This window comes from Sparus aurata, chromosome 23 (assembly GCF_900880675.1).
Source record: "Sparus aurata chromosome 23, fSpaAur1.1, whole genome shotgun sequence".
Classification (NCBI taxonomy): domain Eukaryota; kingdom Metazoa; phylum Chordata; class Actinopteri; order Spariformes; family Sparidae; genus Sparus; species Sparus aurata.
The window spans coordinates 5,724,589-5,739,642 of NC_044209.1; the positions used below are offsets into that span (position 1 = coordinate 5,724,589).

Below are 15,054 nucleotides of genomic sequence, written 5' to 3' on the forward strand. Positions count from 1 at the left end.
ACGTCAGTGTGTATATTTCCGCCAATCGGGGAGCACATGACGGTGGCTGTCCTGCAGTGTGAAGTAAAGGGTGAGGTTGCATTTTTTTTTCCTGCTTATTCATGGTATTCTCATAGATTTTGGTTTAATGTTTCATTGATTTATGGCGGCACCCGCACACCTACAGTGACTCGGCACATTTTTTATTTGAAGAGACAATAAACTGCATCATATCTGTGTTCACATTTGAGTTCAATAACTAACAATTCTAAGTGTGTAATTTACAGTATGTGCATGAAAGTTGTGAAGTTGCCATTTTCCCTTTGTTTCACAAAAATAGTATACACCTATAAACATAAACTTTATGCCATATTGACATAAAGAATTATGTCCAAATTTCTGTTAAAAACATGAACAAAGAACTGCGAATGATAAACATCATTAAATAACTTCTGAACACGAAAGGCAATCTATAGAACATGGTGATTAGTCACTTGAACTTGTTTTACCTCATAAATACACCATGGTGACACCTAAAAACTGCTGATAACGTGTTTTCGACCAAGGTGGTTTTTATTGCATTACTCAATACCACAGCACTGTTGCGAGACACTACTGAGTCTGAACAATGTGTTTCATCGCTGAAAAAAAAAAGAAAGGGCTGTATTCCCAACGTGTTTGTGAGCAAAGTTGCTTTTTGTATTAAACTGCTACAAAGTGTCTCAGTCCTGTTGCAATGGGACTCTATTCAGAGACACCCCTTTTATGAAACAGCATAAGCTGAAAATGGATGGATGGAAGTGTGCTATAAATTCGTACTTTGTATTTAATAATTAAGCTTTGGGGTAAAACGTTATCCTCTAATTTGGTCACCATAAGACCCAGATCAGTGACATTTATTCTACCTGAAAAGGATGGTTTAGATCGTAGACTGTAGGGCGAATTGTAGGGTATGTACTGTTTGTATAGAACTGACTTTTGAAGAGTAAACATGTTGTGTTAATGATTAGCCAAATTGCTATTAAATATGGTTAAAAAACACACAGATCGCAGTAGAGGTCTGTGTCCATATAAACTTGATTCCCCCCTATAAGACTATAATAAACTGAATCAGCACTGTGAGCCAGTAGTTTTCCACTTGTCTAGCTATGCCGTGTTTAAAGAGCCCAGCCCAGGTGCACTTTAAGGGCCTGTCAGTCTGGATCGGTGCTTTGTTCAGCACCCGAGCTTAACACATGGAGAGTGCTTCTATTTACATAACGCTATTCTCTGTATCTCACCACTTCCTGGCACGTCAACAATTAAATTAAATCTTACCTGGACTGTTAATTCAATTCTGTTTAAGGGGACTTGTATTGGAAAAATGTCAACACTATTAAAGAAAAAGTCACACACACTTTTAACGAGAGCTACAAGCTTCACATCACCACTTCATTGCAGGCATGTCTGTGTTGTTGATAACAACTGTCTGATTATGTAACACAATCCTGACCTTTGGGAGAGGTACTTTCTATAGAATTATAAAAACAGGACAGGTTATGCGCTGACACTAACGCTTGGTAGAAGACTTCAGCTTTAAAAAGGTTGTATATAATGTCAGCTTTAGTTTTGAGGACAATACTGTTTTGCTGTGAAGCCTCTGAAATGTTTTGTGGACTACAAAAACATCAGCCAATTTTGCATCTGCATGGGGGTAAATTACCAGTAAACTACTGAATTTTTTGGGGGGGTGAATTTATCCTTTAAAGATATTTTGGGTGCGTCTCTCTGTATTTGTCAAGGTCTGGTGAGGAGGTCAAGAAACACTGCTGTCATCTCATCTTATCCTACTCCTACCCATGTTTCTCCTCAGTGTAACATTAACCTGATGTGCGTTTACTGGATTTTACATAAACCAGGGAGCAATTAAACATAATTTGGAACCTCAGCAAGATAAGCGCTTAAATGATTTCAGCACACACCATTTCATCATAATATGTGTGTCTGTACTCACTTTACATCTTATTTTCTCATTCTTGCAAAGTGTAATTTAGACAGTGCCAATCCTTATTTTGTGCTGTGTCATGCGACATGAGTTGCCGGTCTTGTGTCAAAAGTTGTGCCAGGTTCAACTGAAGATTTTGCTGTGTCATTGTTGTGACTCAGCATTTCCCCAGTTTAAAGGCAACCCTTCCTGTTTCTTTCTTCTGCTTTGGTTAGGGTGACAGTGGGTGGGAGGAGTCTTGTGACCAGGGAGATGTCTGGAAGTCTACCGCAGTGCTCGGCTGGCTGGAACCAGTTTGAGAGAATAAAAAAAAAGGAACCCAATTAAAAAGGGAACCTTTAACTAAGAGTTACTGACCATGTATTCTTTAACCAGTGTGAGCAGGCCCATCACTACAATCCACGTATTTGAATATTTCAGTATGTTAGTAATACCTAGTAATAGTTATACAATTGGCTACATTGAAATTAATTGAAAAACCATTAAGCAGATACATTTCTCAACTCTTTCCATTAGTTATTTTATCACCTGCCAGAGGTTCTAGACATGAAAGACAGAAGACTCTGATAAATTGACATTAAACATGATAATAAGTTTGGCTTCTTCATATTTTGGATATCAGTGATTTGGGTCACAAGTCTGTCTGACTTTTACTTTCCCCTGTTAATGTTTTTCTTTCTGAAATGACTACAATGCAATGTGGCATCTGAAATGCAACACCCCTGTTTGAGTGAAAATGTCAACACTAACAGCAGTGTAGGCCAATTACTCATCAACCAATTACTGGATAAATCTGTAAATCAAAACTACTCTGCAAGCGCAGACTTCAATAGTCAACCATGGCTCTCTGAGTGGTGCGTTGAGCTAATGCTAATGTTAGCATTCTAGCATTGTCAAATTGGAAATGCTAAAATGCTGTTTAGACGGTATGATGTTCACCACGTTCAATATCTGAGTGACGCATGTTAGCAATCATTTGCTAATTAGCACTAAACACATAATAAATCGGACCAGGACTTCATTTGTTTTGCAGGTATTTGGGTTTACATCCCAACAAATTATTAAGGGATCATTAAGGGATCACCAATGATGTAAAGACTTTAAAAAAAAGACAATAGAGTGTATAAATTAATTAAATGATCACATTTTTTATTTGGGCTTTAAGACAGTGATACTCACAGTGTCATACTCTGGAAAAAAACACACAGATTTGATATTTTTTACAATGTTAACTTGAACATGGAAACAAACTAGATTTTACTAGGAATGTTTGCACTAAGTGTACCTACAGTGATACAGATATACAGTACACTTGATTGGCATATTTGGATTGAGTTCACACATCATTGATTGGTGTTCGTTCAGTTATTGATAGAAATCTAAGGCAGAACAGGTTTCAAGTCGTATATTGCAAAGGTGATGTTTTTGTAGTAAAAAAAAAAATAGTTAAACACTGAAACTCCAACTTATATATTTTATTTCAACGATTACAGATTTAACCATTTTTCTTTGTGGCACTTTGAAAACATCTGTAGCTTTCTGAATACCACTTCAGGGCTCTGATACCCGCAAGTCTGCCCGGAAAAACAAATGTAACTAAAGAGTAAATGGCAATAGGATAGAGGTAGAAAGTCACAAGGTATCGTTTATACGATTGCAGAATGGCTGTCTTCATCGTAAAGAACCAATATGATATGACAGTGTCCCCCTTGTAGATTTTTAATATCACTGTCAGTTTGTTTTTTATCCCACTTTAATACATCAATAGTGCTGCTAACATACGACCTTCATCATGGTAAGTTTAAGACATTTTGCCTAATACTTTCAAAATCTCCCGTCTAGTTTAAGTGCTTTATCATTTGTATGTTTGTTTTTTTTTTTTTTTTGCAAAATCGAACCCAGACTAAAAATTAGGGCTGTTATGTGTATACATGTATATATGTTATACGTTTTTATCTCTAACTTTTTCATTATTCTCAATCGCTCAAAGGCTGCTAAACAAATCCTGGCCTTCACTTTATTATGTATCAGAATACACACTTTGTTAATTGTAGCAACAAGTGGCCAGAGTCATTATGTTAAAACCATGGAAGGCATTATACATGTGTGGCAACAGTAACTATGGAGGCAGGAGCTTCACAAACAGTTAACTACTTGTTATTATTAATCGTTGTCCGTTCACTATTAATTTCGCCAATACCTCATGATTTACAGTCACAGCTAATCTTTGCTCCTTCTGTTTAAATCTACATCATGCAGTTATTTACATGCTGATGTTGAAACAGCGAATATCTGCAACTCTTCCCCCCCCTTACATCTTTCTTGTCACCATCTTTTATTTTCCCTCTCTCGGTCTTCTTATGCAGTAGGTATCCAGACACTCTTCCACTGGACAGCGTTTCTCCACATCTCTTCCATGAATGAGGGGTGAGACTGAGTCCAGTCTTTTCCTTCATCTTTCCCCTCCTCATCCTTCTGGCAGAAGAGCCTCAGGGTTTTCAAAGGACTGGTGCAGGTGTGCTGGAGGTACTGACAGCCCTATGGTGGGAAATCAGACAGCAGTGGTGAAGATGATTGTACATGGTAGTCTGTTTTTAAGTGTCCTGGGTATTGTTGATAGAATCCTGCTTTCAGGGTGCCTTTCTGACAAAATCTGAACCCTGCTGTATGTGCTGGTGTTTAGTCCTTACCTCAGCGCTGCCCCAGTACCAGATGGCCTTGATGACACTGTGATTAGCCAGAGCCACTGTCATCTGGTCTCTGCCTCCTGAAATGATATTTACCAAACCTGCTGGCAGGTCTGAAGATTGGAGCACCTGAGGAGGAAGATGAGGAAATGGGACTTAAAGATGAAATGAGTGTTTACAGATAGACAAGTACACTGCTGTCAGTGCAGGTTGGCAACATGTCTGCTGCAGCTCTTTTGGAATGCGGCGCACCTCAGGAGTCTGTTTTTGGCACTATTTTATTATCTCTGCAAAGGATGTTATCCATCTCGGCCTAGAATAAACTCTATTAAATTCCGATGTGGATCTGGATAAATGGGCTGATCCAGTGAATTCTTTCTCACTTTCTAAACGCTGCTAGATATTTTTCAACATTTTTGTTTATTTCTCAAACAATAATGCAAGGATCTTGATGAAAAACACAGATGTTTTTAGGTAGCTGGTATCTACAAGTAAGCACAATTTGATGCAGATTCATTTAAAAATAAAAATAAAAATCCATCTCTAGCAGATGTTTAAGTTTATCTAGGATTGGGGACTGTGGTGACTTGCAGTTAACTGAGTCCATATTGATGTCCGAATATTATTAGTTGCTTCATAATAAAACAGACAGATAAAACTGCACTTTATGACAGACTTTGTGTCCCAATAATTGTCAGTTATAGCATTTCATCCTTTGAAAGAGCTGAGAAATTGATAAATGCTCTCGTGTCACCACAACTTGATTGTTGTAATTCCTATACAGCAGCCAACCTTCACACCTTCTTACAAGGTCAGACTCCAGGAAGCTTATTACTCCAGTGTTTAACACTCTACACTAGCTGCTGGTGGTGTTTCAAATTCAATATAAAGTTTTAGTTATTCCCTACAGGCATCCCCTACAAGAAAGGCATCTATAATACATTTCCAAAATGTTGTGTCTGTATAGTAACTTAAACCAGTGTCTTCTAAATGTTCAGAGACTGAGCACTTGATGGTTTTATTGTGACGCATTTTCTAACTTTTGTGTTGAAAAGTGCAGATGGCCTTCCCTCTAACACTTACCTGAATGAATGCCAAAGCTGGTAGTGGATACTTCTGACACGGAACCATGACAACGGCATTGCCTGTCGCAATGGCTGCCCCAAGAAGCGTTACCATGGAGAGGAGGGGATTCTTGTCAGGGAGGACAACCCCCAAAACTCCCAGGGCTTCGGGGAAGGACAGAGCAGAGCCGGATTGTGGCATAGGCTGAAGAAGATGGACACAACAAGATGTCAGCCATTGTTACTAATCTTCCTGACCATCACTTAATTTGTTCATTTTGTATTATATTACAAAAAGCCTCACCAGAGCTCCACCTTGGACTTTGTCGCAGTAAGCCGCCCAATCACTGAGCCTGGCTATGCCGAGCTCCACCTCCTTCTCAGCCTCGTCCATTGAAAGACCGGTCTGGACGTTGATTGACGCGGCTATATCCCGCCTCTTTGCCTCCAGACCCTTAGCGAGAGAGTAGAGTGACTGAGCTCGTGCAGAGGGGCTCTTCTTCATCCAGCTAGAGGAGGGGAAGGATGTTTAAAGAAATGTGTGACCATTTAGTTGTCATACTGCATTCTATTATTTTGGTAAAGATATTTAAACTGTTTGAATGTTCTGCAGGAAAAATGTTATGAACTTTTCCAATCCTTTAATGGTTTGTATGTATTAACAAAAAGAGCTGCGTGTTTATTGGATTTTAAAGTAATTAAACTCTGATTGACACTCATGTACTTCACACTGTGTATGACTCAGCAGATTTGCACCAAGTTCAACCTTGACTGGTGACAAACACACACAGCTCACTGTGTTGTGAAATACCTTGCAATCCATCTGGATTGTAAACATGAGTGTCGCTGCGAGAGTGTGAACGCCTGCATGTCCTTGATAATGGTTAAACTTCACGTCGGAAAAGTTTTAAAGCTCTGTCAAGCTTTATCAGCAGGGGTTACATTTTAGCTAGGAAAAAGGGGGAGGGGCTTTAAGCCTGGGCCAAACTGAACAAATCTCTTTGCTGACGAGTTCACAGTGAGCAATCTATGAGTAAGAAGAAGAGGTATTTTTTGGGGTTGTTAGGGGAAGGCCCTTGGCATGGAATGTGAGAACTACACGTCTAATTTGCTCTCAAATGAAGGAGATAATGATAAACTGTGGTCAAAATGACCGACCGATCCTCAAGTAAGCACTGATTTGACCTATTGGAGGATCACTGGCGCTGATACTGACTGATACCTCCGGAGTGGATAAGATAATTTGCCCAACGTGAGCAATCCACATTAGATGGAGTTTTCTGTTGAGTTCGTGTGGTGAGCGAATCATGCTTTAAACCACTGCGGATATCTCACCACTTCCTATATAATGCTGCACAATAAATGCATGTTATCTAGGTCTGGGTTTTGTGACTTTGAAAACACAACCTGCACTTGTTTCAGCTTTTCGGTTGGACTTTGATCGTCTGACTTGCTATAGTTTGTGTATGTCCGTGTGGCAAAGCACTCACCCAGGCTGGACTTTGATAGCAGCCTCCACAGCGTTACGGACATCTTTCTTGCCTCCATCTGGACAATAGGCTAACACACCGCTGCCCCCTGGGGACTGCACAGCCAGACTGCAGCCAGACACTGATTTACACGCTTTACCCCCGACAAATTGCGGGTAGGGCTTAGGAGCACTGAGAAGAGAAAAGGGTGGAAGGGAGTGATGCACGTGGACAGATAAATGGGTAGAATTGACAAAAGCTGAGAAAATCATCTCCTTGACCCCGCGTGTATTACTACGTATAAAGCTAATAAACACTTAAGAGGAATTAATCGCATGGGTCTCAAACAGCTATGATGTCTTGCAATACCTTGTCAACATGACTTAAAGTAAAGAGAGCATTACAAGCCCACCTGGCGGGGTCTGAATCATCAGGAATGATAGCCGGGCACGCTGCTGTTCCAAAGTTTGAGTAGTCCATAGAGACAGGGGAGGAGCGAGGGAGAGGAGGAGGAGAAGAGCGCAGACGCAGGAACTGGTACAGACCCTGAAGAAAGCAGAAAGGAGGTCAACATACAGTACAAGAATCTAAATGGTGGTTATTAACTGTTGGGTTATGCATTATCCCTGCAGTGGCTGGTGTGTAAAGGGCCCCAAAACTGACTAAATGTAGCTAAAGGTTATCAGACAGTTGTTTAATACGGCGTTTGTGTCGTATTGGTTCGACTCTAATTACGAGGATGATTACAGCAGCCTTCCAGTTGTCATCCTGGGTTCTGAGGTCTCAGGAATTTCTGACGGTGACGATATCTCCACTCGGTGAGATGGACTACTGAGTGTCAACGAACCATTGATAAAATTGGGGCCAGATCAAACATGGCTGGCTGTTGAATATAAATCAATTAACACTGATATATCAATTCATGTAATTTAAAAAGGAGCAACATGGACAGTTTATATTCAGTTTCCCTTGTCAACAAACCGCTTCAAATGTGTAATATAAAAAAAAGCTGCTAATTTAGGATAATTAATGAAAATACTTAAGTTAAATACACCAAGTATAGCTATTTAACTCTCTCGTCAATCTTCGAGTAGATATTTCTGGGACAAAAGATTACTAAAATGGTAATAAATTGCTCACTACATTTACTCCTTCATATACATGTGTCATATGCTACAGTGTGATGAACTACTAAAAACCTACCTCCTGTCCTCCATCGGTGCAGGTGCCGCTGTCTTTGTGACCAGAGACCGGCATACAGGGGTCAGACACAGAGTGGGAATTCACCCACACAGAGCCAACTGACAGACTGAGGAGAGAGGCAAATGAGTAAAGTAAAACACCCTATTCACCGAAGACATTTGAACTTTTCACAGCAGGAAACACACCGGTGGAAAGAATAACACTAGCAAGGGGTTCGGCTCCATTGCAGTAAGCAATGTTAGTGACCATACACCATATCAGAGCCCTGGAAGTGTCTCATGTAAACTGAGTGTAGCCATCATTGGGGGAAAAAAAAGTAAGATGATGATGAAGTGATTTTGAAGAGGACAAGCAAATAAATGTACAAGAAAAGTAAGTGGAAGATGGAAAATAAAGAGAAGAAGGGAAAGGGGAGGAAAATGAAAAGAAGACATGTGTAAGTGTGCAAGTGTGTGCACCTCCTGGCTGTCTCCAGTGCCAGCGTGAGGTCTTCAGTCCAGATGGAGGCGGCCTGGCCGTGAGGAGTGTGGTTTCCTGTGCAGAAGAAAGAATGTTACTATGGTTCAAGTCGGCATCTGATATCATAAAATATAAAATCCCATAAAAACAGTTTCATCAACTGTTCAACCATTTAAAAAAAAATGTTAAAGGCAATGGAGAGTCAACCGCAACCTCATACCTTGAATCCAAATTTATCCCAGTCGCTGTGATAATGAGCTAATGATGACAAAGTGCTACATTATATCTTTAACAAGTCTCAAACACAGCATCTAAAGACTGAAAATGAACTTTCAGTTTTTTTAAGAGAGCTGTTCTCATCAAAAAGTAACTGTTCAAAATCTGTCTACAGTCATGCATCTACATCCACAGACGCTGCGTTACCGATGGTCACTCCTTCTGTGTGGGTTCTAAAGGTCATGAGAGGCAGCAGTGGTCCAGGGGCGGGGCAGACCACAAACGGAGAGGAGGGGGCCGCCCCACAGAGGACCGTTGGAGGGTACTGGGCACCCGACGGGGGGACACTGCAGGGCTGAATCAACTGGAGACCAGAGAGAAAAAAATAACTTTTTCAGTGACTATGTAAGAAATCCAACCACCTGTTGGTTACAGCTCATTACTGTTTTTCCAATTTCTTCCTTTGTCTACATTTTGACTTTATCATTTACAACTATTCTCCATTTTCCCCGACAATATTACCCATTTCTCTCACTTCGTTTCCAGCTTTTTCAGCCAACTCCCTCGGCTGACACTAACATTTGTTATACAAAAATGTCAGCAGGTGCACATGACTGTAATAATCGATAAAATGCACACTGCTGACTTATCACTGCATAAACTCTTGTAACGGCAGCTAAAGCATTTTAGCCACCAATAGTACTAACTAAGTTAGCAAGCTAACACTACATAAAGCAATATAGTCTATTTTATGTGACATTTTAAGAAAGGAGACATTAAATCACTACAAAAACAAAATATTAAGGACAGCGCTGGGTCGAAGCCAGTACCTCTGTGGTCCTTATGAAGACAAGAGACGTTCACTTCCAGATAAAGGTAACATTGTGGAGAACGATACATGGCTAACTTTTGAAGTCTTAGCTAAAATGTTTTACCCGGTGTTACAAGAGTTTCTACAGTTCTACTACAGCAGCAGCATAGAGATGATTAACCGTATGTGCACTGGCTGGTGTAGTATTATGAGGAAAGTTAGCGTCAGCTGAATAGCTAGCCCCACAGTTCTCTCAATTGCTCTACCGCTGTTGACGGCCAGAAGCACATGTACGTAACGTGGACATGATGCATATCACGCTGCCTTGCATAATCAAGAAATCCAGGGAATGTGAGAGTGGCCGTCTATGACCAAAGACATAAAAAAAGCCAAAATAGGTGGTTCTGATTTACCGTGGCCCCCTGCTGCTGAGCTTCTTGGATGGCAGCATCCACCAGGACCCTGTCTCCATCACTGCGCAGGGCCACACACTTCATCCCTGCCATACGGAGCTTGAGACGGGTCACAACACTGTCCACAATGCTCTCCTGCACACACAGCACCCAGTGGACCTGAGGGGAGGGAGAAAGAGAGGACAGTTAAAGACACGGTGGTCTGACAGAATGGCACGTCACACTTATTTGCGTACGTCACCTCTCTTTTCTTCTTGAAGGCAGTCTCTATCACTTCATCCACTGCGCTGTCAATGTCAGCTGACTCGAAGATGATGAAGGGACACGTAGCGCCGATGCAGGGGGAGACAGAGAGTGGAACGCCCATCCCTGCGGTGGCCTTGCACAGCATCACCCCATCCTGACAGAGATCAGTAACAGTGGCATAATGATTTAGTCAATATTGCTCATGTTCAAAACAGTGATGACGGCTTTATATGATAAATGTACAGAAAGGCACTCAAACAACCTTCTCACACACACCTGCTTGTTGCCGCTGTAGGTGACATGGCTGATGTTCGGGTTCTGAGCCACTTTGGCACACAGTGACATGTCACTTCCTGTTAAAACATTAAGAGCCCCGGCAGGAAGTCCTGCTCCTATAAAAAGCTGCGCCAACAGGAGCGCCGGAGGGGCTGTGTTCAGACCAGGGACGATGATGACGGAGTTGCCTAGAGGAAGGCAGATTCAATTTTAACTCACAAACACCTCACAGAACGATTTTGGATAAACACAAGCAAATGAGGAATTTGGATTTGATCAGAGCTGCCACAATTAGCCAGTGTATCAGTCAGTCGATTGGAAAATATTTTGGTAATTTCAAGCAGTTTCAAGTTTGGAGTGTTGGTTGTACAAAACATGTTTTTTGCTGACTTCATCTTGGACAACAGGTGATTGTTTTCTGTTGTTTTATACACCCAAAAACAAAATGATCAAATGATAAATTGATAAAGCCCTTTAATTGTTAATGAAAGTAACCATTAGTGTCCATTAGAAAAGGAACTTTTTCCAGTGTGTATCTAATTAGTAAAGTGTCTGCGTGTGTGTTACCCATGGCCAGTGCTGGTAAGACTTTGAGCATGAGGGAATAAAGAGAGCAGTCATCAGAGACAACCACTGCCACCACACCTGGAAAACAGGAAAAACAAATGAGTCAAAAACATAACAAACATACTAAATATTACATCCAAATTGTAAACACTCCTGCTTTAACCTCACCCAGTGGTGTCCAGTTGGTGATGAGAGTGTCTCTGAGCTGAGCCCAACTGCTGTAGTACTGCAGCTGTCTGATGAGGGTGGAGGACGAGCAGGAGGCCCCACACAGCTCACACAGCTCCGACACACACTGGCCGTGCTGCCCGAGAACGCTCACCAACCTGTTAGTGGAGGCCAGGTAACACATAAGTTGATCTCCACATTAGGACAGGGGTACAGTTGGTGCTGAGGCTCCTGAGGTGTGTAAAGGCGAGGTTACCTGAGCAGCACTTTGGCCCTCTGGTAGCAGCTCAGGACACTCCAGGCCTTGAAGCCGTTCAGCGCGGAGGAGGCGCACTGGGAAATGTCGTCCTCCACAGCGCACACCGTGCTGCACACGTCAACACCTGGAGACCAAAAGGAGTGAAAAAACATAAATGTGGTCAGTGTTTTTAAATAATCTGAGGGCTGGGCAATAACATTAACATACAGGATATATCGTGCATTGAGATACGGCCCCAAGATATTATGATACAATTCTAAGGTCATATCGTTCAGCCCTACTTTAAACAGAAGGGGGTGATGAATAGGGGTGTGCCAAAATATCGATTCTACGATATATCGCGATATTTCGTCTTGAGGTACGTTATCGATACACTGGTGCCAAATATCGATATTTAAAAATGAAAAAAAAAAAAAAAAAATTTTTTTTTTTTTTTACATTTTTTATTTTTTTTTTTTGGCCCACCACCACCACCCCTCTTCGGAGGACAGCTTTATCTTTATTCAAACATAGGTATACAACCAAATAAATTTTAAAAAATGGTTTAAGTAGCTCTGAAACCCACACATATAGATATTTAATGACAGTTGTAGTCAGTGTCTGTGTTAAGAACAGTCACTGTGCAATATACTCTTTGTTTACTTGGCTGTCATTCATGTGAAATTGATTGACAATGTTTTGTAATTCCTGTGAAATGGATTCAGTGCAGTCAATAAATTATGAATTTCTTCAGTGACACAGATATCGTGATGTATCGTGGATGACATTTTTTGCAATATATCGATTATCGCAGAATCGCTGTATCGCGATATTATCGTTATCGTGGGCAAAATATTGTGATAATATCGTATCGCGAGGTACCTGGTGATACCCAGCCCTAGTGATGAAGGTGAAATAGAAGCGGGTCTAAGCTGCGTGGGTTTTCCTTGTGCTCCTAACTCAGGCTGCACTTACCTTTAGAATCAGTGAGGGGGCGCCTCTGTCTGTCTGCTGGACAAACAAACTTGCCATCGATGAACAGACCCAGAGAACGGGAATGGCGATCCAGCCAGGCCTGATAGAGGAGAGAGTAACAGTTTACATGGAGAAAGCCCAAAACCAGCTCTAAGGATAACATGTGGCTGCAGCGTCAGTATATGACTTTTACATTTCTGTTGTACATACTTTTTCTTGTGTACTTTAATGCTAATTTAATTGTTCAGGATGTTTATGATCCTGGACAGTTTGGATGGTTAAGCACACCTGCCGTCACAGCCGTGGTTTACCTGTTTCAAACAGTCTGACCTGATGAAGACCCAAGTGGGATCAGATTGTTGCCTTCATGAAATTCTGTGGCATATAGACGGTTTGGAGAATTTCGGTTTTCTGCTACTTTATACTTCCACTCCACTAGGATTCTGGGTGCAAATATTAAAATCTTTATTCCACTACATTTATTCAGTAACTTGAGTCAAAAGCGACTTTGCGTGTTGCATGCAAGAAAGTAGCATGTTTTATTTATTTTCTACCAGCAATACAAACAAAGGAAAATAATACTGAAGCACTGATCAGAAAAATTGTGAATATCATATCCAATAATCAGCCAAGACTGATAATCAGTTGACTACTAGTATTCAGTCTACATGTTAATATATGTTTTTTAACTTGTACTTTTGATGCTCAATTTCATGTATTGCCAGAAAATTACTTTTAATCTACATATACTGTATACGATGACTCAAGTATCACTCTTATGGGGTGACTTTCATCTTTACCAACTTAATATTTTAACATGATAACTTTACTTTTTCTCAAGTATGACATTTGGGTACTTTTATAACACTGCTAGTTACCATTGACAAAACAATGAAAATGTCTTGCTATAATGCCTCTAAATGTGTCAGGGTGGAACTCTATAGGAAACAGACCCAAAAACTATGCTGGCAGTTTATTGGTCAGGAAGACACCACCTCTGCCGGACGGTCACTGATAAAAGGCAGGTAGGACAGGCAGTGTGTCAACTATTTACAGACAGGAGAGCAAAGTGCAGAGTTGACCCTCTCTTTGGATAACCACGCTCATCTTCAGCTGGCAACCTATTCAGCCAGACTAAAGCTCCTCTGATATCACACTGTAATATTTCACAGCTACATCTTCCTTTGATGACCTTAGGTCAGTCTCTCCTTACAACAGAAAGAGAAACTGCAGGGATGAGGGCAACTATGCACCAATCTTGGCCTTGGAGCCATTTTATCAAATTGAACATCTACCAAGACACTGTGACATCTGAACATTTGTCTGATCCTAGACAAACAAACATCTAAATAACCGGTGGATTATCTGAATCATCCCTGAATCTCATCCTAGCCAACACCAGCAATCCAAGCCCTAGTGCTCCTATCTGACTCTGATGGATGGATGAATGCGACCAAATTATCCAACAACAACAAAAAAAAAAATCAGTGGGTGAGATTTCCCTCAAATGGAAATGTGTGTCCTAACATCTGGCTGCACCCTTGACATTTCATAATCAACAACTGTACACAAGTCACATGTTAGCCTTGTGAGTTACAGTCAGCTAAGAGTTAATGAACTTCACAAGGGTCAAACAGTCTCACAGGAATAGGCTAACTTAAGTGAGCAATAGAACAAGCTAATATTTGCCGATACGCAGCAAAACACAGTTTTATGTCAACCACGGCTGTCACTTCTTCAATGTTGTGAGTTATGTTGATAACTTTACCTGTGCAGTGGCATAGCTGGGAGTTGCTGCTGGTCCGTACTCCATGCTTTGAAAAATATCGTGCACTGTCTTGATGGTGTTACCAGCCATAATAGTCACAAGTCAGATTGGAAGCAAATCTCCCCTGCGCCTTGTGTTCGTTTCTGGGTGGCGTTCACGGTGAAAATTTTAACTTTGAAGGTTGTTTCCAGCAAGAAACTACGGAGAATTTGCTAGCAGGAAGGAAAGTGAAGTACCACTACACGTCAAATGCAACGTGCTAGCTTCCCTCCCACTAAGAACCCTTGAGACTTGCGCTGTAGACACGAATTCGTAGAGCGAGAGCGTTCACTCCTGCCTACTTCCGTTGTTGTGTGCAGTTTCCAAGCGGTTCATTAGAGCCCCAGGCAAATTTGTCAAAAGCAACACAAACTTAGTGTTGACTGATTTTGTAAGCTACAGAAAACAGTTTTAGATATATTTTATTTTTAGCAGGGGATTCCGCTCCGTGTTGCGCAACGCTTGACGAGTTTTAATAAATGTAACTAGTAG

General features: G+C 41.1%; 1 protein-coding gene and 1 long non-coding RNA gene across 2 annotated transcripts; one reads left to right on the top strand and one right to left on the bottom strand.

The window, feature by feature from the left end:
• The first annotated feature begins 2 nt into the window (after nucleotides 1-2).
• Nucleotides 3-3,778, top strand: LOC115576014 (uncharacterized). The gene is made up of 2 exons (XR_003982760.1): nucleotides 3-70; nucleotides 2,179-3,778. It is a non-coding gene; the product is annotated as an uncharacterized LOC115576014 (long non-coding RNA).
• aldh16a1 (aldehyde dehydrogenase 16 family, member A1) lies at nucleotides 3,088-14,833 on the bottom strand. Its single transcript, XM_030408469.1, has 17 exons — nucleotides 14,524-14,833; nucleotides 12,756-12,855; nucleotides 11,799-11,925; nucleotides 11,543-11,700; nucleotides 11,375-11,452; nucleotides 10,808-10,995; nucleotides 10,527-10,685; nucleotides 10,286-10,444; nucleotides 9,269-9,425; nucleotides 8,845-8,920; nucleotides 8,387-8,492; nucleotides 7,596-7,729; nucleotides 7,205-7,375; nucleotides 6,019-6,223; nucleotides 5,734-5,919; nucleotides 4,654-4,779; nucleotides 3,088-4,501 (listed from the first exon to the last, which is right to left on the bottom strand). Exons 1-17 carry the CDS (start codon nucleotides 14,611-14,613, stop codon nucleotides 4,322-4,324), a joined length of 2,400 nt encoding a protein of 799 aa, XP_030264329.1. The 5' UTR covers nucleotides 14,614-14,833; the 3' UTR covers nucleotides 3,088-4,321.
• Nucleotides 14,834-15,054: the final 221 nt, after the last annotated feature.

Bases quoted from the DNA above. Each gene is read 5' to 3' on its own strand.
- aldh16a1 (XM_030408469.1), bottom strand. From the start codon at position 14,613: ATGGCTGGTAACACCATCAAGACAGTGCACGATATTTTTCAAAGCATG. The intron at 11,926-12,755 runs GTAAGTGCAGCC...TTTGGTCTCCAG, and splicing joins CCCCCTCACTGATTCTAAAG to GTGTTGACGTGTGCAGCACG. The intron at 7,376-7,595 runs GTGGGCTTGTAA...TTCTCTTCTCAG, and splicing joins GATGATTCAGACCCCGCCAG to TGCTCCTAAGCCCTACCCGC.